Source organism: Mercenaria mercenaria, chromosome 3 (assembly GCF_021730395.1).
Source record: "Mercenaria mercenaria strain notata chromosome 3, MADL_Memer_1, whole genome shotgun sequence".
NCBI classification, from domain to species: Eukaryota; Metazoa; Mollusca; class Bivalvia; order Venerida; family Veneridae; genus Mercenaria; species Mercenaria mercenaria.
Window position 1 is genome coordinate 56826306 of NC_069363.1, and position 25188 is coordinate 56851493.

Below are 25188 nucleotides of genomic sequence, written 5' to 3' on the forward strand. Positions count from 1 at the left end.
TGTGACAGGTGAGCTAATAACAGAGTGGATCCGAGGCTAGCCAATTTCACTTCCTAAATCATTCTAGCATAAACACAGTGCTCTGTTACAATGTAGTGAATGCATTTCATAGCCAATTATTTGGAACAGTTTTGTCACCAACTATATATACACTGGGGGTAATTTGGCAAATGCACACATTTCTGTTTAAAACTGAAAAGAAGTGTTTACTGTCCAAATATTTAATTCAAAGTTAAGGAATAGGGCTAGGTAGTAACTCCACTCAATACCTGTTTCAAGATTACTTAACCTTATCAAAGGAAAAATAATTTACATTTATATAATTATATTCAGCTTTAATATAGTGTTTATTCTACAGTTTGCAGGAACCATTCTAAATTTCCTGTTATTCTGGGAGTCAAATTTTTCAAACTTTCATTTCATTATCCCCGGGGTCTTTTCCTGTGAAAAACAATGACAGAAAACACTGCCTAAGCAACTATACAGGCCTCTTTCAGCTACAATGTACTCACTTCGGTAGTATATTCTGTCATCATTCTAAGCAGAGTTTAGGCTAGAAACTGTAATGATGTAGTGCAATATATCATATTCAGGCGTCACCTTGGCTTGGCATCTATGCTTTGTAAATTGTTTAGATAACCTCATAATGGTTGTTTATTAGTCAGCACTCTATGCAGACAGTGTTTTATCAAAACACAGATCTGCTTTCAGTTGTTGATGGAAAAAAATCAGAAAAAAAAAAACAACTGTCAAATGACAATAATTATTTTACTATCAATCTATACTTCAAACAAATGCACACATACATGTACAATACCAGTTACTAATTAAGAAATGCCTTGCTAATAACAGTTAAAAGTTAGATAAAACAGTTTAATCCACTAAATAATGTAGGACGTTTTTTTGAAGTTTAGCTGCAGTATCTATTGATCGTCAGTAGCTTAAATAAAACTGGATAACTCGTGCAAATCACTCCGTCCAAAATACTGTAAAATCACAATCATCTACAAGGGATTTAATTATTTCACCAAAAGAAGTCCTCAAGCAAACTTAGTTTAAAATCTTCAGAAAATTTACTGTCAACCAAAAGATAACTCTTATGTTATTAGAGGGTTTCTGAACTTCACTAAACTTTGGTCACATATTTCTGTAATCTATTGTGAAGTTAACCTTCATGGAGGACCACTTTTCGTGGATTTCATGGCTGCATCACTCCATGAAATAAAATCCTGAAGTACAACAAAAATTCCCACATAGTTTATATTCGTAAGTTTAAATCCCTGAATTCCTATCGCTATGAATAACAAGTTCTGGTCAAACAAATGAAAGTCTGTGCCAAAGAAATAAAATAATTTCACAATATCTAACACAGCTGCGGATCGCCGAAACATCAATCATTTGAACAAAACACAAAGCCCCCTTCAAAATACATCTTATAGCTGAAAAATCAATCATTTGAACAAAACACATAGCCCCCTTCAAGATAAATCTTTTGTTGCATCAGTCTGGCAAATTTAAAGTGACATAACTGCATTGATGTTTTGTATTGTAAAATATGAAATACCATAAACTAATTAAATTATACATTATCTGCCACAGCAAGTTCAAAATTTTAGGGAAATTGGTCGATTAGTTGCAAAACATTGAATCAATACCAGAGTATCACTTACTGAATGTATAATTCTAGTTCATATGCAGGCTGGTTTCCATTTGAATATTGCACTCAAATACAATGCTGAGAGAAAAAAGGAACTCGCTTTTAATGAGAATTCTGAAGATTTTTTAATAGCGTTACACAGAATATTGATAATATCCGATACACTTAGATTTCTATTATAAGTTCCAATACACTTTCATGTAATGCTATTTTGGATGTTTACATGGAGCGTAAAATGTAAATGGAGATGTAAAATCTGGGTATTTTCTTTCTTGGTTTTGATAACTTTAAATAGCACAATGTTCCCATTTCAACTTTAGTCGACATTTACGAATTCAAGAGCTCACATCATATGCGACTGATTGCTAATTCTTTTAATTTATTTCAACTACCAAGTGTTGCTTTATGCATATCTGCCTATCTATTTTATACATTCAACTGTTTTGAGGACAGTCTGCTTAGATTTTATTAAGTCACAAGACATATTAGGGTGACGACTGACTGCTCAATTTCAGTTGTTCGAGTATTTTACTACAGGATAATCGAAATTAGATTAACAAGAGCACCGCCTTGCGGGTGCTGACGCTCATCTGATTTTTTTTGTGTAATAGAAATATTGTCCTACCCATGATTTTCTAAGTCTAAAAACGGCCATCATTCTTGCAAAAAGCAGGATAGAGTTATGTTTCTTGATGTTCAGTGTCCACTTATGATGGTGAAAAACTGTTGCAAGTTTTAAACCAATAGCTTTGATAGTTTATGAGAAAAGTTGACTTAAACATAATACTCAACCAAGAAAATGATTTTCTAAGTCCAAAAGGGGCAATAATTATTGCAAAAAGCCGGATGGAGTTATGTTGCTTGCTGTACAGGGTTAGCTTATGATGGTCAACAAGTGTTGCAAGTTTCAAAGCAATAGCTTTGATAGTTTAAGAGAAAAAGTTGACCTAAACATAAAACTTAACCAAGAAATCTGATATTTTCTAAGTCCAAAAGGGGCCATAAATCTTGCAAAAAGCAGGATGGAGTTATGTTTCTTGCTGTACAGGGTCAACTTATGATGGTGAACAAGTGTTGCAAGTTTTAAAGCAATAGCTTTGATAGTTTAGGATAAAAGCTGACCTAAACATAAAACTTAACCAAGAAAACTGATTTTCTAAGTCCAAAAGGGGCAATAAATCTTGCAAAAAGCAAGATGGAGTTATGTTTCTTGATGTACAGGGTCTGCTTATGATGGTGAACAAGAATTCCAAGTTTCAAAGCAATAGCTTTGATAGTTTAGGAGAAAAGTTGACCTAAACATAAAACTTAACCAAGAAATCTGATATTTTCTAAGTACAAAAGGGGCCATAAATCTTGCAAAAAGCAAGATGGAGTTACGTTTCTTGCTATACAGGGTCAGCTTATGATGGTGAACAAGTATTCCAAGTTTCAAAGCAATAGCTTTGATAGTTTAGGAGAAAAGCTGACCTAAACATAAAACTTAACCAGGCAACGCCGACGCAGACGCCGACGCCGACGCCGACAACCGCTCAAGTGATGACAATAACTCATCATTTTTTTTCAAAAAATCAGATGAGCTAAAAATGATATGAGCCGTGCCATGAGAAAACCAACATAGTGGGTTTGCGACTAGCATGATTCCAGACCAGCCTGCGCGCAGTCTGGTCAGGATCCATGCTGTTCGCTAACAGTTTCTCCAATTTCAATAGGCTTTAAAAGCGAACAGCATAGAACCTGACCAGACTGCGCATACAACTGTATTTACTTACTGATGGGACTTGGTAGTCTTTACAGCCAGAATTCTGAGATTAGGGAATTCGAGATATCGTTTTCCAACTGTATTTACTTACTGATGGGACTTGAAAGTCTTTGCGACAGCCAGAATTTTGAGATTACGAAATTCGAGATATCGTTTTCCAGCTGTATTTACTAACTGATGGGACTTGGAAGTCTTTCCAGAATTTTGAGATTAGAGAATTCGAGATGTTGATTTCCAGCTGTATTTACTAACTGATGGGACTTGAAAGTCTACGAGATAGTGGGAATTTTGATATTAGCAATTCAAGATATCAATTTCCAGCTGTTTTTACTAACATTTGGGTAACAAAGCACTATGCTTCTTCCGGTGAGTGGTATTTTAACGCAGCTATGCATCAGTAAGATGATGTTGAGAGATAACAATTCTGACCGCTCAGAAAAATATTTTCTTAAAAAGATCCATTTCCAAGGTTTAGTTCTAATAGTGGCTACTTTGTGTAACAGTTGTTGATAAACCTAATATTGCTCCTAACCAAATTACACAATTTTCCATTGTTGAAATGCTTGATAATAGAAGTAGGAAGTGGTTGTTTTACCCAGCTCTGCTGCACATGAAACAATAAGTCCTAGAGGGCAACAACTGAGGGCAACAACTGAAACAGTTTCACCACTCTTTTAGAACTGATTAAAATCCACTAGAAACAATTAATAAATGACAAAATTCTTTTTCATTACGAGCATCAGAAAATACAGTAATATATTACCCCATCAAAACATTCCATTTAAGGTGACATCAGGTGGGAAAGAGAAACATTCTTTTCATGCCGTCATGGAAAATGATAAAACTCAACTCCATTCCAGAACATTCTGATATTTTTTTATAGAAAAACAATAACAATCTGTTCCCATGACATTCAATATAGCACATAAGTTGAGATTTAAGCCTTGCCCCACATCGGAAAGAACCATGCCTGTAGCCTAGATAACCAACACCAGTTTGTATAAAGTTTCACCTCGCTGTCGCCGGGACAGTTGAGTTCCACTGATCCATAGGGTGCCATCTAGAATCCTCCAGCACATCAAATATTTCCTGAAATTATCAAAAGTTCATAACACTTGTGCCACTCTGTAGCAAAAATCTGATTTCAATTTTACTTATTACGGCAGTAATTTTTCTGCTTATATTAGTCCAGTTTCTGACATTTTTTTATTTGTTTTGTTGGATTATAAGCTAACATAGCAGGTAGTAAAAGTTGGAAGGCCTTGGTAAATTTCCAGCTTTATTGATGCAGGAAGATCCAGAGGTAATATTAAAGTAGAAGGTGGAAGTTACAATGTAGAGAGGGGTGTGGGGGTCCTCCTATTTAGAACTTTACTTTCTACAGAAAAAGTAACTTGTGACTTCAGACCACTATATCAGGGGGGAAATCCCCACCCTAACCCACCACCACCGAACCAACAGCCCTTTATGAAGGTGCCCTGTCCAGCATTATTTTAGACCCACTGCTACACCTGGGTTCAGCATGACGTTGCAAACAATCCCAGGCGGTAAGAGGAAAGGAATTCAAAGGCATTCACCTTACTTCTCTGCCATTTTCCAACATAACCTTAGTCATCAACTGTTTGTCTATTTCAGAGACTCTGAACATTCGGTTATATAAAAATTTTACTCTCTCAAAGCTGATTTTGAAATACAAATTTTTTTATCAAAGTGCACCATATGGGTACTTCAGAAAGTAGTAACGCTCAATTAATTGAAACAAAACTTGGAAAGATTTATAGTACAAGTATAATTTTTATTACAATCAAAACACAAGAACATAGAACACAGGAAACATCCAGTTTTTTCTCACCTCACTTTGTGCCATGTATTCTCTGTTATATTTATCTACGTCTATCTCCAGTTCTGGTTCTGAAAGAATGAAACAATAACACAGTTTATATTCACAAGTGCTTATATCTGAATCACTCTTCAAGTCTGGAAACCCAGTGATGGTCTCATAAGCGAAAGTATGGTCATGAATCCAGAGGGACTCGAACCCATAGCCTCAGGGTTGAGCAGCAGACACACGAACACTAGATCACTGCTTCTCTTATTATAATTAGGTTTGTTATCTGTGTTACTCTGTAAGTTAGGACAAGAGGACCATGATGGTCCTGAATCGCTCACCTCTTCCCACATGACCCAGTTTTGAGTATGACATCGTTTTTTCTATTATTTGACATAGTGACCTAGTTTTTGAGCTCATGTGACCCATCAAGATCCATTGAAAAATATGGTCTCTAGAGAGGTCACAAGGTTTTTCTATTATTTGACCTATTGACCTAATTTTCGAAGGTACGTGACCCTCTTTTGAACTTTACCTAGATATCATCAAGGTGAACATTCTCACTAATTTTCATGAAGATCTCATGAAAAATATGGCCTCTAGAGAGGTCACAAGGTTTTTCTATTTTTATACCTACTGGCCTAGTTTTTGACCACACGTGACCCAGTTTCGAAACTCACCTAGATATCATCAAGGTGAACATTCAGATCAATTTTCATGAAGAGCCATTGAAAAATATGGCCTCTAGAGAGGTCAAAATTTTTTAATAATTTTAGACCTACTGACCTAGTTTTTGACCGCAGTTGACCAAGTTTCAAATTTAACCTATATATCATCAAGATGAACATTCAGACCAACTTTCATACAGATCCCATGAAAAGTATGGCCTCTAGAGAGGTCACAAGATTTTTTTATTATTTGACCTACTGACCTAGTTTTTGAAGGCACATGACCCAAACTTGACCTAGATATCACCAAGGTGAACATTCTGACCAATTTTTATGGAGATCCATTCAAAAGTATGGCCTCTAGAGAGGTCACAAGGTTTTTCTATTTTTAGACCTACTGACCTAGTTTTTGAACGCACATGACCCTGTTTCGAACTTGACCTAGATATCATCAAGATGAACATTCAGACCAATTTTCATACAGATCACATGAAAAATATGGTCTTTAGAGAGGTCACAAGGTTTTTCTATTATTTGACCTACTGACCTAGTTTTTGAAGGCACGTGACCCACTTTTGAACTTGACCTAGATATCATCAAGATGAACATTCAGACCAACTTTCATACAGATCCCATGAAAAATATGGCCTCTAGAGAGGTCACAAGGTTTTTCTATTATTTGACCTACTGACCTAGTTTTTGTAGGCACGTGACCCACTTTCGAACTTGACCTAGATATCATCAAGACGAACATTCTGACCAATTTTCATGAAGATCTCATGAAATATATGGCCTCTAGTGAGGTCACAGGGTTTTTCTATTTTTAGACCTACTGACCTAGTTTTTGACTGCACGTGACCCAGTTTTGAACTTGACCTAAATATCATCAAGATGAACATTCAGACCAACTTTCATACAGATCCCATGAAAAATATGGCGTTTAGAGAGGTCACAAGGTTTTTCTATTATTTGACCTTCTGACCTAGTTTTTGAGGGCACGTGACCCAGTTTCGAACTTGACCTAGATATCATCAAGGTGAACGTTCTGACCAATTTTCATGAAGATCTTGTGAAATATATGGCCTCTAGAGAGGTCACAAGGTTTTTCTATTTTTAGACCTACTGACCTAGTTTTTAAGGGCACGTGACCCAGTTTCGAACTTGACCTAGATATCATCAAGGTGAACATTCTGACCAATTTTCATGAAGATCTTATGAAATATATGGCCTCTAGAGAGGTCACAAGGTTTTTCTATTTTTAGACCTACTGACCTAGTTTTTGAGGGCACGTGACCCAGTTTCGAACTTGACCTAGATATCATCAAGGTGAACATTCTGACCAATTTTCATGAAGATCTTGTGAAATATATGGCCTCTAGAGAGGTCACAAGGTTTTTCTATTTTTAGACCTACTGACCTACTTTTTGATGGCACGTGACCCAGTTTCGAACTTGACCTAGATATCATCAAGATGAACATTCTGACCAACTTTCATAAAGATCCCATGAAAAATGTAACCTCTAAAGTGGTCACAAGCAAAAGTTTACGGACGGACGGACGCACGGACGACGGACACCGCGCGATCACAAAAGCTCACCTTGTCACTTTGTGACAGGTGAGCTAAAAACACATGTCTGATATACAGCCAGCCATGCAAGATCGTTTTCTTTGCCTACTAACTGCAGCATTTTTAAAGAAATTGTAAACTATAAAGTCATTCATGTAGTTTATGGAGTCATAATAGGATGTAACAGTGTGTACATCAAGTGCTGAGATCAAAAGTGATCTAAATGCATACTGATAAAGAAGCTCTTACAATAGCAACAGTTTTGCTGTCACCCCTCAACCTGTAACTTAGACTTTTCCATTCAGAAAAGATATGGTGCTTTACTACCCAGATAACCTTGTCTTTCCCTGCTAAGTAGGAAAGAAAAATTACTATGCAATTATTATCCTTTGTTAACTTGTTGGAAAGAACAATGGGAGACTAAACATTAAGCACACTGACTTGTAGTCAAATTTTGGGAATGACCAGCTGATATCTCATAATTTTCAAATTAATCTCTACACACCTTCAATTAATAGAAAGCTAAAATTTCATACCTTCTAAAGCATTCTGATCATCGTTCATATTGTAGTAAGATTGTGCTGGCTGAAATGAAGAAAAGACACAACTTAGCATACTACTTAACTTAGATAATTACACATTTATTTTTTTACATATCTCTATGTCTGAAATATGGTATTCCCTAAAGTCAAGGACAGTCGGAATATGTAACAATACAGACAACAAATGTTAAGGCAGTGCTAAAGCATAACAAGAGCACTGCCTAAGAGTGCCATCGCTCGTCTGCAAGTGCTGGACAGGATGTAAGAATTTCTAAGTACAAAAAGGGCCATAATTCTGACAAAATGCAGGTTAGAGTTGTTGGTTCTTGGCCTCATAGTTATCTAATGATGATAAATAAGTGTGCAAAGTTTCAAAGCAGTAGCTCTTACAGTTTTTGAGAAAAGGCAGACCTAAACAAAAATTTTAACAAACGCCGGCGCCGAAGATCAAGTCATGACAATAACTCGTCGATTTTTTTCGAAAATCAGACCAGCTAAAAATCATATTTAAAATAGCTGATAAACCTAAAGCAATAATCTCTTGACTAATCTTAACAATATTCCCAGAGATGCCTGAATAAGTCTGGATATGATGTAACATTGCTATCTTTAGTACAGAAGTTACTGTGCATACATATAATCGTTGAATTTTGCTTGCTCTCCTGTGATTTGAACCTAAGCACCAGAGCATGAAAATGCTAAAATCTATTGTGTCTCACTAGATTTTATAATAACTGAAATTGTGCAAAACCGAGGTCCCACTGACTTGCGGACTATGGAATATATAAATCCAAAATGAATCGTTGACTATTATAATGTAAATGTAAGAAGCACTGAAAAGAATAAAATCTGGTCTGCATGCATAGTGATGGACAGAAAATCATCAAACATTTTCTGAATAATCCTAAAATATTGTTATTTCACATCCTTTCCCTCAAAAATAAGGATTTGTTTACACAACATCTTCTTACAAAAACATTCAGGAGAAAAAAAACAAATACATTTACTGGTGCCTGTGCAACTTGCTGGCTTGCGGCGTAGTACTGATTATAATATTGTTGGTAATACTGTTGACAATATTCCTGGTACGCTTTATTTTGATAACTGGCAGCCATGTTGTTTACTGCAGCGCCACCTCCTGACTCATTGTAGTTTGTTCTAAAAATTGAAAGAAGAAAAAAAATAATAACTATACTAGTGCTGCTTTTGAGAAAAGCACATGTCTCCCACAAATGCCTAATCATCTACATGTAGTTTGGCATTTCTTCTCCATTATGTATGTGAGTCAACCATGCACCACCAAGACCTGTATCACTTGCATCAGTATTTTTGGTAATTCAAGGGCCATAAATCCGAAGTGCCTAGGCCGATTTGGCTAGTTATCGAACTTGGCCGAGTAATTATTGGCAAACATATTTTGTTCAAGTTTGGTGAAGTTCGGATGAGAAATGTTCGACTTAGAACGTGGACAAGATTTGTGAAAGACAGACTAACAGACAGGAGTAAATCAATATGTCTCCCACCACAATTGTGTGGGAGACATAATTGAATAATTCAGACCTCACTGCTTGTAAGCAGACAATTTCTAACTATTCCAAGAAGTGTCATGTTGCAGCAGATTTTTTGGTGGATTTTATAGCCATTATTTGGTCATATTCCTAACTGAAAAAGTAACTTTTTTTCCCAAAGCAGAACCAGTGTTCCTGGATTCTGTACCAGTAAAACCCTTTTTTCCGACAGTAACTGCAACTTCCCCGTATAAATCAAAGATGGAGGACGAATGATTTCAGACACAATATCTTTTATCAAATCATCAAAGAGAACTTAGTCATACCCCTCACCCGGGGATCGAACTCACGACCCCGCCATCTGTATATCTGTGCTCTCTCTATTGAGTTAAGTGGGCAGGTTCTAGTACTGATACACTCATAAACTAATTCCACCGCAGGAGTCATCAACATGGGTTATGAGAGATCACCCATTACATGGGGAAGTCAATGGAGATGAGAAATAATTTTAGATACACACACTTTACAATAGACCTAATGATCAAATATAACACCTCAATGACAAATTCAAAAGTACTTTTGTATCTTTGGTCGATACCTGTTTTATGACTAAATGGAAAAGCACAGGATTCTCACAAAATATTAGTTACTACAGTAAACTATGTTTAACTAAATTTATCAAAACATAAATTCAGTCATTCTGAAGTAAAATCTTTTCAATTAATGTTCACATACTTTTTAGGTGTAGCAAGACTGACTCTCATGGGTTTACGACCAAGGCCGATTGTGTGCTGCATTTCTATAAGCGCTTTCTGTTGTTCCGTCTCTTCAGAGAAACGTACAAAACCATAGCCTTTTGACATTCCTCTAGAATCTAATACAACTGAAAATATAAAAAAATCCTCATAAATTTTCAACATAAAGAAAAACTGTTGTAAAGAGTAATTACATAAATGATATGTCAGTAAAAGAAATCTTATTCTGAAGTAATACTGGTACTAATGTACATTTAAAATCTGACTGACCAGAGCTATAATTTTAGTCCTGTAAATTTCAAAGTACTGGTACACAAAAATGTTTCAACTGACAAAATCTAAATTAATTTGCAATTTCTATCAACATTTTTCTTCAAAGAAATCCATGTACTATATGAAAACTGGTATTTGGCTTTAATTCTTTAGGAAACATATTACAGTGAGTGAAATTGAAATTACAAAGTTTACAGATACTGAAAATTGATAAATGTAAATCTATCAAGTTTTTGCACTGCATAATTTGTAAGCAGCTGCAAAATGTGCTTTCATTATCCACTTGCATTCTTTAAGTATGCAAATGCTAAATTCTAGCACTAATGATACAAAAGCAACATGAAGAATAAGTGTTAATGTATCTAACTGTTTTGTTTTTGTTGGGTTTAGGTTCAGACCAAACCAATTTAGGCCCTATAGCAACTTTTTCAGCTTTTGATGGTTGACAAAAATCACTGTTTCAGGCATGGGCCGGTTACTGTGTAATAACTTTGGTAGAACCAACAACCTTCCAAAAGCCAGCTTGATGGCTTCCTCACCTGAAGGACCCATAGTGGTAAGAAGCAAGTGACTTGAACCACTCAGCCACAGAGGCCCTCTTAATATATCTACACATAAAATATACTGTAAGTGACAATGACATATGAGCTCATTAACCTTCTGTAGGGACCAAAATAAATATTCCCCAAGTGCTCCTTCTTTCATAGCACAATTTAAATGTCATATTTCGGAGTTGAACAGAAAAACTCACCTTAAAACTAGTTTTGATAAAAAGTTAAATGTCTCTATTTTCTGAAGCACTTATATTTTTAAACTAATACAGCACAACTGATTTTAACTATTTTTTCTGCTAGACAGGCTCAAAACTGCACATTTCATTTAACAACAATCAAAACTGTTACAATTTAATGAGTTTAGGTAGTTAATTTTACTGAGTGAAACCAGTTTACCTTTGGCAGTATGGCAGGATGGATATTTTTTAACAAAAGCTCTAAACAATGCGTAATCATCTACTTCTTCTGACAGTTCACCAACAAATAATGAAAACTCTTTTCTGAAATGGTAAGAATGTAACAAATTGAGTGAATCAAATTATAGTAACGTTTAGCCCAAGTTTTGAAGTGATCATCCCTAGGGTGTTTTACTCTAGGTAACTGACAAAATGAAATGACCTGGGTTGCACTACCAATGTAAAAGTCAATATCTGGGAGAAATTACTCAAAACAGGATTAGATGAAGCTTGAGTCATCCTCTCAATGTTAATTTTGGACACTTTAAAACAAGAGGACCATGATGGTCCTGAATCGCTCACCTGTTCCCACATGACCCAGTTTTGAGTATGACGTCGTTTTTTCTATTATTTGATATAGTGACCTAGTTTTTGAGCTCATGTGACCCAGTTTTGAATTTGATCTAGATATCATCAAGATAAAAATTCTGACCAATTTTCATGAAGATCCATTGAAAAATATGGCCTCTACAGAGGTCACAAGGTTTTTCTATTATTTGACCTATTGGCCTAGTTTTCAAAGGTACGTGACCCAGTTTTGAACTTGACCTAGATATCATCAAGGTGAACATTCTCACTAATTTTCATGAAGATCTCATGAAAAATATGGCCTCTAGAGAGGTCACAAGGTTTTTTCTATTTTTATACCTACTGGCCTAGTTTTTGACCGCATGTGACCCAGTTTCAAACTGACCTAGATACTATCAAGGTGAACATTCAGACAAATTTTCATGAAGATCTATTGAAAAATATGGCCTCTAGAGAGGTCAAAAGATTTTTCTAATTTTAGACCTACTGACCTAGTTTTTGACCGCAGCTGACCAAGTTTCAAACTTGACCTATATATCATCAAGATGAACAGTCAGACCAACTTTCATACATATCCTATGAAAAATATGGCCTCTAGAGAGGTCACAAGGTTTTTTCATTATTTGACCTACTGACCTACTTTTTGAAGGCACGTGACCCAGTTTCGAATTTGACCTAGATATCATCAGGATGACATTCTGACCAATTTTTATGAAGATCCATTCAAAAGTATGGCCTCTAAAGAGGTCACAAGGTTTTTCTATTTTTAGACCTACTGATCTAGTTTTTGACCGCATGTGACCCAGTTTCGAACTTGACCTAGATATCATCAAGGTGAACATTCAGACCAACTTTCATACAGATCCCATGAAAAAATTGGCCTTTAGAGAGGTCACAAGGTTTTTCTATTATTTGACCTACTGACCTAGTTTTTGATGGCACGTGACCTAGATTCGAACTTGACCTAGATATCATCAAGGTGAACATTCTGACCAATTTTCATGAAGATCTTGTAAATATATAGCCTCTAGAGAGGTCACAAGGTTTTTCTATTTTTAGACCTACTGACCTAGTTTTTGACCGCATGTAACCCAGTTTCCAACTTGACCTAGATATCATCAAGGTGAACATTCTGACCAATTTTCATAAAGACCCCATGAAAAATTTGACCTCTAGAGTGGTCACAAGGTTTTTCTATTATTTGACCTACTGACCTAGTTTTTAATGGCACGTAACCCAGTTTCGAACTTGACCTAGATATCATCAAGGTGAACATTCTGACCAATTTTCATGAAGATCTTGAGAAATATATGGCCTCTAGAGAGGTCACAAGGTTTTTCTATTTTTAGACCTACTAACCTAGTTTTTGACCGCACGTGACCCAGTTTCGAACTTGACCTAGATATCATCAAGGTAAACATTCTGACCAATTTTCATAAAGATCCGATGAAAAATGTGACCTCTAGAGTGGTCACAAGCAAAAGTTTACGCACGGACGCACGGACGGACGGACGACGGACGCTGCGCGATCACAAAAGCTCACCTTGTCACTTTGTGACAGGCGAGCTAAAAAAACAACTAGCGATAGGTGTACAGGTTTACATTTTCTACCTTGTTTGATAGGAAATGTATGTATAACTTTAAAACTGATGGTTTAAGAAAAACTAAAATAAACAGTCTTGTCACCATAGTCACAGAAAACTTGACTGAAGTATTTTTAACATATCTCAAAGAATTTGTTACCACTTACTTTGGACAGTCTCTTATCTGGTTTGAGTTCAGTTTGAATCTGTGAGGCTGAAAATAAAACAAAACAATTCTACAACAGTTGTTTAAATGTACTGGGCCAGTATTCATCAACAGGCTAATTTGAAAATGCCAAATTTCTTTATGCCTCTGTAATGGCACAGACTGTGATGAAACTTGGCATGAATATTCCTTCCACAGCTACAGATAGGTCAACCAAATTTCAGCATAACAGATTAATTAAAACTACATATTACTGAATTACCCAATAATTCAGCAACACTAATGGGTAACACAAAGGAATTATTCAAAAAGGTTTGTATGGCTAACTTTTGTCATTAAGCAGGCATTCACAAAGCAATTTTTAAACAAGAGCTCATCGAACACGAAATGCCCCCCTTGATGCATTCAGTAATTGCACAAGGAACAGAAATTATATGCTCACTGTAAACAAAATTTCTACTGTTCTGGTTCAATCTGACCTTGACCTTTAACCTATTACCCTAACAAGAGATCACAGATTGATCTTCGCGCCTACCACTGAGCCATTTTTGAATGTTCCAAATTTCAAGGTCTCAAGGTCAAAATCAAGGTCAAATTTCATTCCGGTACAAAACACTATGCATGTGGTCCAAATTGGAAAGCTGTGGCTTGAGAAATGTGAAAGTAGGTCACTAGATCAATTTCAAGGTCAAAATTCATTTCGTAAGACAGAACTATGCATGTGCTTCAAATTTGGAGGCTGTAGCTTGAGAAATGTGAAAGTAGGTAATAGGTAAAAATCGATGCCAAATTTCAATTCAGAACATAACAAGAAGCTGTGTTCAATAAACGCTTGATGCCCCCGGTGGCATCCTTGTCAGTACAAAGCAACCTAAGTCCAAAATGAGGTCAAGTTCAAGGTCAAGGTCAAACTGAGGTCAGGTGATGTCTGAAGATGAGGAATGGTCACAGGTTACATCTGCATTAGTATCAAGTCATTCTAGTAAGGGGTATTGATGCTAGACGAAACGGTCCCATTTGGTTAACCTCGTACGGACGGACAAACAAACAGGAAGATCAGAAGATGCCGGGAGCATAAAAATATGCATGCAGTCCAAATTTGAAGCCTGTAGCTTCAGTAATGTGAAAGTAGGTCACTAGGTCAATCTCGAGATCAAATTTCATTTCGGTACACAAAACTATGCATGTGGTTCAAATTTGAAGCCTGTAGCTTGAGAAATGTGAAAGTAGGTCACTTGGTCAAAATCAAGGTCAAAGTTCATTTTGATACACAAAACTATGCATGTGGTCCAAATTTGAAGCCTGTAGCTTGAGAAATGTGAAAGTAGGTCACTAGGTCAATCTCAAGATCGAAGTTCATTTTGGTACACAAAACTATGCATGTGGTCCAAATTTGAAGGCTGTAGCTTGAGAAATGTGAAAGTAGGTCACTAGGTCAAAATCAAGGTCAAATTTCATTTAGGAACATAAAACTATGCATGAGGTCCAAATTTGAAGCCTGTACCTTCAGAAATGTGAAAGTAGGTCACTAGGTCAATAACAAGGTCAGAGGTTGTTACGGTACATAAACCTATGCATGTGGTCCAAATTTGAAGGCTGTAGCTACAGAAATGTGAAAGTAGGTCACTAGGTCAAGATCAAGGTCAACTCATGTCAAGGTTCATCTTGCCACTCAAAACTATACATGTGGTCCAAATTTGAATGATGTAGATTATGGACATGAAAACCCTATATAAGTCTATATGAACCATGTGACCCTGGGGCAGGGCCATATTTGACCCTAGAGGGATAACTTGAATAAACTTGGTAGAGAACCACTAGATGATGCTACATTGAAAATATCAAAGCCCTAGTTTTTGTGGTTTTGACAAGAAGATTTTCAAAGTTTTTCCCTATGTAAGTCTATGTAAACCATGTGACTCCCAGGGCGGGGCCATATTTGACCCTAGGGGAATAATTTGAACAATCTTAGTAGAGGACCACTAGATGATGTCATATACAAAATATCAAAGCCCTAGGCCCTGTGGTTTTGGACAAGATGTTTTTCTAAGTATTTTCCTAGATAAGTCTATATAAATCATGCGACCACCGGGGTGGGGCCATATTTGACCCCAGGGAATAATCTGAACAATCTTGGTAGAGGACCACTAGATTTTGCTACATACCAAATATCAAAGCCCTAGGCCTTGTGGTTTCGGACAAGAAGATCAGAAACCGTTTAACTGTTCCTGGCCAATGTGACCTTGACCTTTGACCTAATGACCTCAAAATCAATAGGGGTCATCTGCTGGTCATGACCAACCTCATTAACAATTTTCCTGACACAAGACCCAAGGGTTATTGAGTTATTGCCCGGAAACCATTTTACTGTTCCTGGTCACGGTGACCTTGACCTTTGACATACTGACCTCAAAATCAATAGGGGTCATCTGCTGGTCATGATCAACCTCCCTATCAACTTTCATGACCCTAGGCCTAAACGTTCTTGAGTTATCATCCGGAAACCATTTTACTGTTCAGGGTCACTGTGACCTTGACCTTTGACATACTGACCTCAAAATCAATAGGGGTCATCTGCTGGTCATTATCAACCTCCCTATCAACTTTCATGATCCTAGGCCCAAGCGTTCTTGAGTTATCATCTGGAAACGAATTGGTCTACATTCTGATCGACCGACCGACATCGGCAAAACAATATACCCCTCCTTCTTTGAAGGGGGGCATAAATATACAATAAATTCCATACCCTATCCCACCCCCCAATTGTTTTAGAATATCATTTGTATTGCTTTAAATGGGGATAATTTTTAATAAAGTCATACCATGTTGACCTACAACTATACAATACTCACAAAATAATTTACCAGTCATGTTAATGGCAAATTATGACTCAGTTTTCTTAGGAACCTATATCGAGACTTACTGAGAAATCACTGAATTTCATGGCCATGCATTTTTGTGGTTCTGACCTTTTTACATTAACCTTCAGCCTGCTTTTCTAAAATGGACTGGCCCATCATTAAATTTGAGCAATACCATTTATGGGTGGTTTTCAAAATAATGAAGCAAAAGTGTGACATAGGGGTTGAAAATTCAAACTTATTTCTTATGGTGGTCACCTATTTTTTATTATAGCAAATACTTCAGATTTGAAGGAAATAACTTTGGGAAAGTGTTGAGAAATGCCAATCAGAAAATATTTCAGCCTTTAATTCGAAAGTTCAGTAAATTTCCAGTAAGGTGGGTGATAAATGTTGCATGGTTTTATGACAAGGAAATATGTATAACAGTAATTTTTTCAACATAAATGATAAGTAATGGGTGTATGTATATGGTTTGAAACTTATTTAATCATATGTTTATGGACATTGGTTTTTAAAATCACCCTTTCTGCACAAATTTGACATGAAAATAAAACTTTACCTAGAAAAGTTGTTGCTGAATGCAAAATAACTATCATATAATTATAAAACCAACTTTTTTCTGACATGTTGCATGTTTATAAACCACATGCCAAATTTCAAGAATGTCCAGTAATTCTAATTTCTAGAATTGTCTACTCAAAATTGAGTTATTTTAAAGATGCACAGGGGACACATACTGAAGATCAGTGTAATACTCGTCCATTATAAGTTTTCTATTCATAAAAAGACTACTGGTAATAAACTTTAGACAAATACTATCAAAAAAATAGTTTATTCCACAAAATAACTACAAAATTGAAAATTTTCACTACAAAAACATGAAAATTCAACAAAATGTAATGCTTTAAATGAAAAATAAGTGACTTTATACTTAACAAACACTTTGAAATCATTTAGTTTACATGAACTGCTTATTCATATTAGAAAAATGACAAAATACCATGCATGATAAAATGGAATAGTAAAATTCATACATACTTTATAATGTTACTAACAAGGGTGCACAGGGGACAAATTGTATCAAAATATTTATTTATAGAATATGTTCATGGTAAGTAAAATTCTTTTAACTACATAATATTTACTAAGTGAACATTTACGTATTTAGGTAAACTTAAGAGCTTAAGAAGCAATAAAATTATTGTTTCCACTTTTAAACTTGAAAATTGGCAACTTCGGAAAAAAATGCAAACAATGAATTTTTAATTGTCCAGGGTTTCTTATATAATGCTTTATTATCAAGTAATGCCTAAATTTTGCATACACACTGCTAAGAATATAGAAATGCCACCACAAATTACAGTAATGCTATGATAATTGATATATGTCCAAAAAAGGGTGCACAGGGGACATCACTTTTGGCTTTGTGAATGTTTAACAGTCAGTAATATGTGAAGTTGAAGGCTGCTTTTGTATCTGTTGTAACTCCCTTTCAAGCAAAATAAAGTAAAATCCCATTTTATTTAAAGAATAAAAGAAATCTGACACTTAACAACTGAAAAGGTGCACAGGGGACATTTTTAGGTGCATAGACATTCATCAAGTTTCTGAGAAAGTCCATTTATTAAAGAAAAAAATCTTACTGTGTCTTCACAGCTGAAAGGATAAAGATCTTAGAAAAACATTAAGACTTTAGAAAAGTAATAGGGTTATGAAATTGTAGTGTTCAACATTTAAATTTAGTATTTTTTTCACTATTTTTCGTGAAAAGGGTTCCATAACAACATGTGAAATATTGGTAACAATAAGATGTATATAATGAAAAGAAGTATTTTATTTAAATGTGCAGAGTTTAAGTTACATTAAAAAGCCAAAGCTGTAACAATAAAGCATGGTTTTAAAAAGTAAACCTCAGTTGAAAACTATACTTCATGTAAAATGTCACACTTTTTTGGGTGCACAGGGGACAAAATTAGCTATATAGTTTAATATAACTTTAAAACTGCTTGAGCCATTAAGCTGAAATTGCACACATTTATTGAGTACATTGATTTGGATATATTTTGCTCCAAAACACATTCTAAAACTGAACTGAATTAAAGTAAGGTGAGAGAGAAGAAAAAGCTTCATTATTTTGAAAACCACCCTTATTATTCAAACGGGTGTTCACTGAAAAGTGCAGGCTGATCTTGGTCTGCACTGGTCGCAAAGGCAGAATCACTTACAACCAGCAGGCTAGTGTAAGTCAATGGAAATTTTACTGAATTGCTGGGATCAAATTTCGTGGATTAACTCAACTAAATCCAAGACAATTAGTCCCCCCCACAAAACTTAATGATTTCGCATTAAATAATTTCTGGCAATGTGTTCTTCATTCAGTTTTAAGTCACGCATAAAGAATCCTTATTTGCAACAAGACTGCATATTAATAGGGAAAAAGCATACATTGATAACAAACTGAAAGATCCTTTTTTATCCAGAGTTTGGGGTCTTGTCACCTACATAAATCCAAATTCTAGCAACCTCTACCAGAGGTGATTAAGTACAATTTATTTAACATATTTGTTTGAAAATAATCTAAAAGAATTTCAAGATAGATAGCATACTGCAGATTGGGTAATAACTAACTCTTACCCTGCTAATTTTCTATAATGATCTTGTCCATCTTTCAATTTGGACAGTACCATTAACTGTTAAATGGGGTGCTTACCAAAAAGATACTGACTGGCGAACAGTGCAGATCATGATCAGACTGCATGAATGTGCAGGCTGATCATGATCTACAATGGTCGCAAAGGCAGAATCAATTGTGTCCAGCATGATAAGGGCTAATGTACAAGATGGTTTTACTCTGGCTCCTTAGTTCCAGAAGAGTGGCATGCTAATCTAAGCCTTGTGAATATTTACAGCATCTATTCGAACAGTGTACCACGTTATGAAACTGAAATTCTTTACAATTTGACTATGGCTGTTGTTACCTAAATTACCTTATATACAAAATACAAAAGGTTTTCTGATGTTTGACTTACTGGTTGACTGTTGGGTATAATTTTTCCATTGAGACGTAATTGTGCTCTTTGTGCTGTATCACCGTCAGTAAAGTCTACAAAACAGTACCCAGCTGGTAGCCTGAAATCATACAAATGTTACAACTTCATGTTTGACTAGACTCCTAAATTTCTTTTTAAGAAGTTCTGATAATGTGTTCTATACAATTTAAAAATTTCTGCAATTTTCTAAATGAGGTTTGACCAGTAAACTGCACCTTATCTAGATAAAACAAAACTGGCCAGATTTGTTATGAAAGCTTAAGAGCAAACAGGACTAACTTTTCTGATTAAATTATTTGATGGGCTATAACCCTACAAAGAATCGCTTCACTGACCACGGTGTAAGAAGCTAATATGGGCCTCCTTAAGGGTAATATTTATAACTATAGGCTATTACTCTACTTATCAGTTATATTATTTTTCAAGTCTGAGTTAAGAGTAAGTGCTTATTTCTCGGACAAACCGGCAAATTTCCGGAGCCCTAAAACTAGTGCCTTTCTGTTACTGAAATGATGATTTACCTGTTGTGAATTGGTATTACATTTACTGTACAGTGGCAATATCACTCTTAACAATGGTTTGAACATAAAGCAATTAATTTTACCATGAATACTGCGAATTCTAAACCTTGAGTATAATACTGTAGCATTTAACTGGCAGTTAATTGCCATTTCGAACTCTGATTCACTTACCAGTGTTATTGCCTCACTTACAAAAATAAATGCCTTGATTACCAAAGTTAACACCTCACTGAAGTTATTTCCCCACATACCAGTTAATGCCTCACTTACTAAAGTTATTTTTCACTTAACCGTTACTTCCTCATTTACCAGTTATGGTATACTGCTTTATTTACCATTTATTTCCGTTATCGCCTTAATACCCAGTAACTGCACCCATTACCAAAGTTACATGCCTTATTTACTAGTTATTTCCTCACTTACCAAATTTACTGCCTCACTTACAAGTTATTGTCTCACTTACAACAGTCATTGCCTCATTTACAAAAGTCACTGCCTCATTTAATGCCTCACTTACTAGTTATTTCCTCACTTTCAAAAGTCATTGCCTCACTTACAAGTTATTGTCTCTCTTACAACAGTTATTACCTCACTTACAAAAGTCACTGCCTCATTTAATGCCTCACTTACTAGTTATTTCCTCACTTACAAAAGTCATTGCCTCACTTACCAGTTACTGCCTCAATTACAACAGTTATTGCCTCACTTATTAAAGTTAATGCCTCACTTACCAGTTATTGCCTCACTTACCTGATATTGCCTCAGCTACCAGTTACTGTCTCCTTCACCCATTATTGCCTCTCTTACCAAAGTTATTGCCTCACTTACCAAAGTTATTGCCTCACTTACCAAAGTTACTGCCTCACTTACTGAAGTTATTGCCTCTCTTACCAAAATTATTGCCTCACTTATCAAAGTTATTGCCTCACTTACCAAAGTTATTGCCTCACTTACCAAAGTTACTGCCTCACTTACCGAAGTTATTGTCTCACTTACCAGTTACTGCCTAACTTACAACAGTTATTGCCTCACTTACTAAAGTTAATGCCTCACTTACCAGTTATTGCCTCACTTACCGAAGTTATTGCCTCACTTACCAAAATTATTGCCTCACTTACCAAAGTTATTGCCTCACTTAACAAAGTTATTGCCTCTCTTACCAAAGTTATTGCCTCACTTACCAAAGTTACTGCCTCACTTACCGAAGTTATTGCCTCACTTACCAGTTACTGCCTAACTTACAACAGTTATTGCCTCACTTACTAAAGTTAATGCCTCACTTACCAGTAATTGCCTCACTTACCTGATATTGCCCCAGCTACCAGTTACTGTCTCCCTCACCCATTATTGCCTCACTTACCAAAGTTATTGCCTCACTTACCAAAGTTACTGCCTCACTTACCGAAGTTATTGCCTCTCTTACCAAAATTATTGCCTCACTTACCAAAGTTATTGCCTCTCTTACCAAAGTTACTTCCTCACTTACCAAAGTTATTGCCTCTCTTACCAAAGTTTAAACTTCAATGTAGGACAGTCACCAGACGTACTTGTAGATCTGCTTGTAACTGAGGACATGTCTATGCTGACAGTTTAAAAGAAAATTACAAACTACTTACCAATATCCATTTCTAATCCAGTTATTACAGGCTGTATGAATTTGGTTGGACTATGTAAAATAATGAAAGATTACACAACAAAGGAAGTTTCTTCTTTTTAAATATAAAAATTTGTCGTAAAATGAACGACTGATACGGTACCCGATTCCATTGCTATCGTTTCTCTATGCAGCGTAAATGGCTTTAAAAATATACCACAAGTTAGTCATACCTAAATGGAAACTGTCTTCACAACAGCCTACCTTAATTCTGGGTACATCTGACCAACTTCTCGACTTATTTCTCTCTCTTGCCCATAAATCTTTTGAAAATCATCATCTTCCCCAGTCCTACCAATGATAAAGGAAAAACTCCTTTATTGGTAGAAACTGCATGTGCTAATTCCTCACTGTTACTCTCATTAAACAAGCTTTTCTACTTGAGAGAACAATTTATTCCTTAAGTAAAATTAAACAATAGCAATTTTTATCTTCATGAACAAAAGCCACATACCCGGTGTATTTGTTGTTGATCATTTTAACTTGCATGGCGGGTTCTCCCATATTTTCAAAGGCTTGTAAAATGAAAAATTCATCCATGTACGGCTCCAACTGAAATGTAAAATGATTAGTTTTGTTGGGTTTTTCACTCACTCTGATACAATCCAGGTCTAATGGTGACTTTAGCTTTGAACAGAAGAGAAAGTACCCAGGTGCCCCTTCAAAAATTATTTAAGGCACGAGAAAGCACCCTAGTAGAACTACTGACCTTCCTGATACTAGCACAATAGCTTTCACACTTATCACCAAGGCAGAATTTGAACTTACAGGGGCAAGGGGCATGCAACTTTGCCTCAGAGGTCGCATGAAAAAATGATAGTGATAAAATACATTTAACATATATATCATATTAAGTCATAAAGATAGAAAAATCACATCAGGTGAAAATACTGAACACAGCTATAAGTAAAATTGTCTTATTTTGACATGGCAATGACTGAACCGACTCATACAATTTAACAAATGAGCCGCGCCACGAGAAAACCAACATAGCTGCTTTGCGACCAGCATGGATCCAGACCAGACTGCGTGGATATGGCAAGGCTCAAATTCTGGCTTTTTGAAATTTTAGTTGAACTCACATGAAACAAAACCCTGGGCAAAAGAACTTTAAATTGTGCTGGTTAAAATTCTTTAAAATTTGTGAACTGCCAAGGTAATTGGATAAGTACTGAACATAACAAGAAACAGAAAGGAATTTACACACAATTACATATTACATGGTCAAATCCTGGAAGTTGTCTCCAGTGCAAAGTATCTAGGTGTTGATATAGTAAATTGATCTCTCCTGTAATACACATGTAGACAGAATCTCAAACAATGCAAAGAAATCACTGGGTTTCCTATGCAGAAACCTTCCGGCCAAACACCAAAATATTAAAGAAACCTCCTAAAAAAACTCTTAGACCACAATAATAGTATGCCTCTATGGTATGGTCACCACACACACAGCGAAACATACATAAGATAGAAATGGTACAAAGACGAGTAGCCAGATGGGTAAAGGGTCTATATTCAAACTATGATAGTGTAACAAACATGTTAAATAATCTTAGTTGGCAGACACTCGAGGACAGCCGGACAATTGCTAGACTTTTCATGTTCTACAAAATCGTTCATGGTTATGTAGCTATTGCAATCCCTCCGTAGAGCCATTGAGACGAACTTGTCATATGCATGACCATTCCCTCAGGCAGATCCATACAATCATTAATGTTTTCAAGTTCTCCTTCTTTCCTTACACCGTTACCATATGGAATCAACTGCCACCACTGATTGTTAATCAGCCTAATCCTGAACATTTCAGACAGGCTGTTAATGCATCGCACTACTACGAAATGACCAAACTCTGTTTTTATCCTGATTTTATTCTTGTTAATACAGTTTTATCTTGCACTATCTTCCTTTGACGTCTTACTGTCATTATTCTTTTAACTTTTATTCTGGCACAGACGCGCACTTGTTAGTTATACCCGAAAGGGGCGTCAAGCAGTATCGATACATAAATACACATTTTGGTCTTTCGAGTGCATGAAGCCAGTGGAGATACTGCCCAATATCTATCTATCTATCTATCTATACTATCTATACTGCAACACTCCTCTCTGCGAGTATTATGTGCAGCTGCACGCCTGTACAAAAATATGCAAAAATTATTTCAATATTTCCTCGGACTGTGTTAAATTTGTTGGGCTAGACCCTTTTGCATTTGACTTTGATATATTTTGCATTATTGTTATTGGTTTTATAGCTACTTCTTGCTATTTATAGATAGATTTAGCTATATAGCTACTTTATGACTTTTCTGGTACCCGATCATAAGATAATGACATCGCGAAAACATGTGCCATTCATTAATTTCATCAATAATAAACTTACGTCACCCATCCATAATGTTCTGCTGGTATCATTTACTGCCATATTCTGTAACAGACTGTGAATCAGCTAACTGCGGAGGTATATGAATTGTTAAAAGAGAAAAATATGGAACCAGTAATAAATAAAAAAAAATAATGAGCTGCTGTAGTCTCTGATCAGAATCTTGGACGTTTCGACCCCAAGACATTTCGACCCCAAGACATTTCAACCCCAAAATTTAATTTTCTTGGACAATTCGACCCCAAAGATATTTCGACCCCAAGACATTTCGACCCCTCAGAAATAGTTGTATGTTTTCATTTTATATTTCTTCCATTTTACATATTTTAGAAAATATGAATATATATAGATCTATATAAATATTCTATTTTTAAATACATGTCAGTGAATAAACCGCGCTGGTCGGAAAGGATCGGCCGTATGTTTATTATTAGAACTAATTGAGTTATGTCTTCATGTTATTTTGATAATCTAAGAAGAAAATATATTATGAAAAAGCAGTTTTTAAAAGAATTATATCATGTTTATATATGAATATAAAAACGTTTACTGCATTTATTGCCAAAGCACGAATAATGTCCTTTGATTAGTCCTGATAGAGTTTGATTGGATTATCACACCTATTGATTATATCAATTAATCAGTATATTTGTAAGCACACACAAATGACATGTGACAAACAATGTCTAACAAGGTAAGTGCAGTTAAATATGATAAGCTTTTATTTAATTTAAAAGCTAACAAAATTATGGTGATTGTGGTTCATCCACGAGTGCGCAAATTTCCCGTGCGCTCAACAAATTTTCAACTTCGTATAAAAGCGTTTTGTGCATTTTATTTTCCTTTTGTAGATTAATTATTTATTTGAGATATGATTGAATTCTATCATAAACCCTAAAAATACGATTTATTAAAGAAATACCTGTGTACATTAGAATATTTTAGGACATGGAAATTCCGAATGTACAAATTTCCAGTGCGCACGCCGATTTTCAATCATGTACAAGACGTAACGCGCAAAAGTATTTTAATTTCCTTTTGAAAAATAATAATTTATGATCTATATGTTTGAATTCAGTCATAAATCACTTCA

At 35.6% G+C, this 25188-nt stretch overlaps 1 protein-coding gene across 3 annotated transcripts; it reads right to left on the reverse strand.

Moving 5' to 3' along the window:
• Nucleotides 1-749: 749 nt before the first annotated feature.
• LOC128555646 (tRNA selenocysteine 1-associated protein 1-like) lies at nucleotides 750-24260 on the reverse strand. Of its 3 annotated transcripts, none has more exons than XM_053538646.1 (11): nucleotides 24096-24260; nucleotides 22171-22268; nucleotides 21921-22007; nucleotides 19521-19620; nucleotides 13629-13675; nucleotides 11511-11614; nucleotides 10268-10415; nucleotides 9032-9182; nucleotides 8019-8067; nucleotides 5272-5330; nucleotides 750-4508 (listed from the first exon to the last, which is right to left on the reverse strand). In XM_053538646.1, the coding sequence occupies exons 1-11, from the start codon at nucleotides 24135-24137 to the stop codon at nucleotides 4428-4430; spliced, it is 966 nt and encodes a 321-aa protein (XP_053394621.1). In that variant the 5' UTR covers nucleotides 24138-24260; the 3' UTR covers nucleotides 750-4427. The 3 variants fall into 3 exon arrangements, with proteins under 3 accessions (XP_053394621.1, XP_053394620.1, XP_053394622.1); XM_053538645.1 differs by having other exon boundaries at nucleotides 9026-9182; nucleotides 24096-24259; XM_053538647.1 differs by lacking the exon at nucleotides 21921-22007 and having other exon boundaries at nucleotides 9026-9182; nucleotides 24096-24257.
• Between the last annotated feature and the right edge of the window lie 928 nt (nucleotides 24261-25188).

Coding starts and splice junctions, on each gene's coding strand:
- LOC128555646 (XM_053538645.1), bottom strand. CDS start 24,137: ATGGCAGTAAATGATACCAGCAGAACATTATGGATGGGTGAC. Junction 19,621..21,920: donor CAGATGTACCCAGAATTAAG/GTAGGCTGTTGT, acceptor GTATGATTTCAG/GCTACCAGCTGGGTACTGTT. Junction 9,183..10,267: donor AGTCTTGCTACACCTAAAAA/GTATGTGAACAT, acceptor TTCAATTTTTAG/AACAAACTACAATGAGTCAG.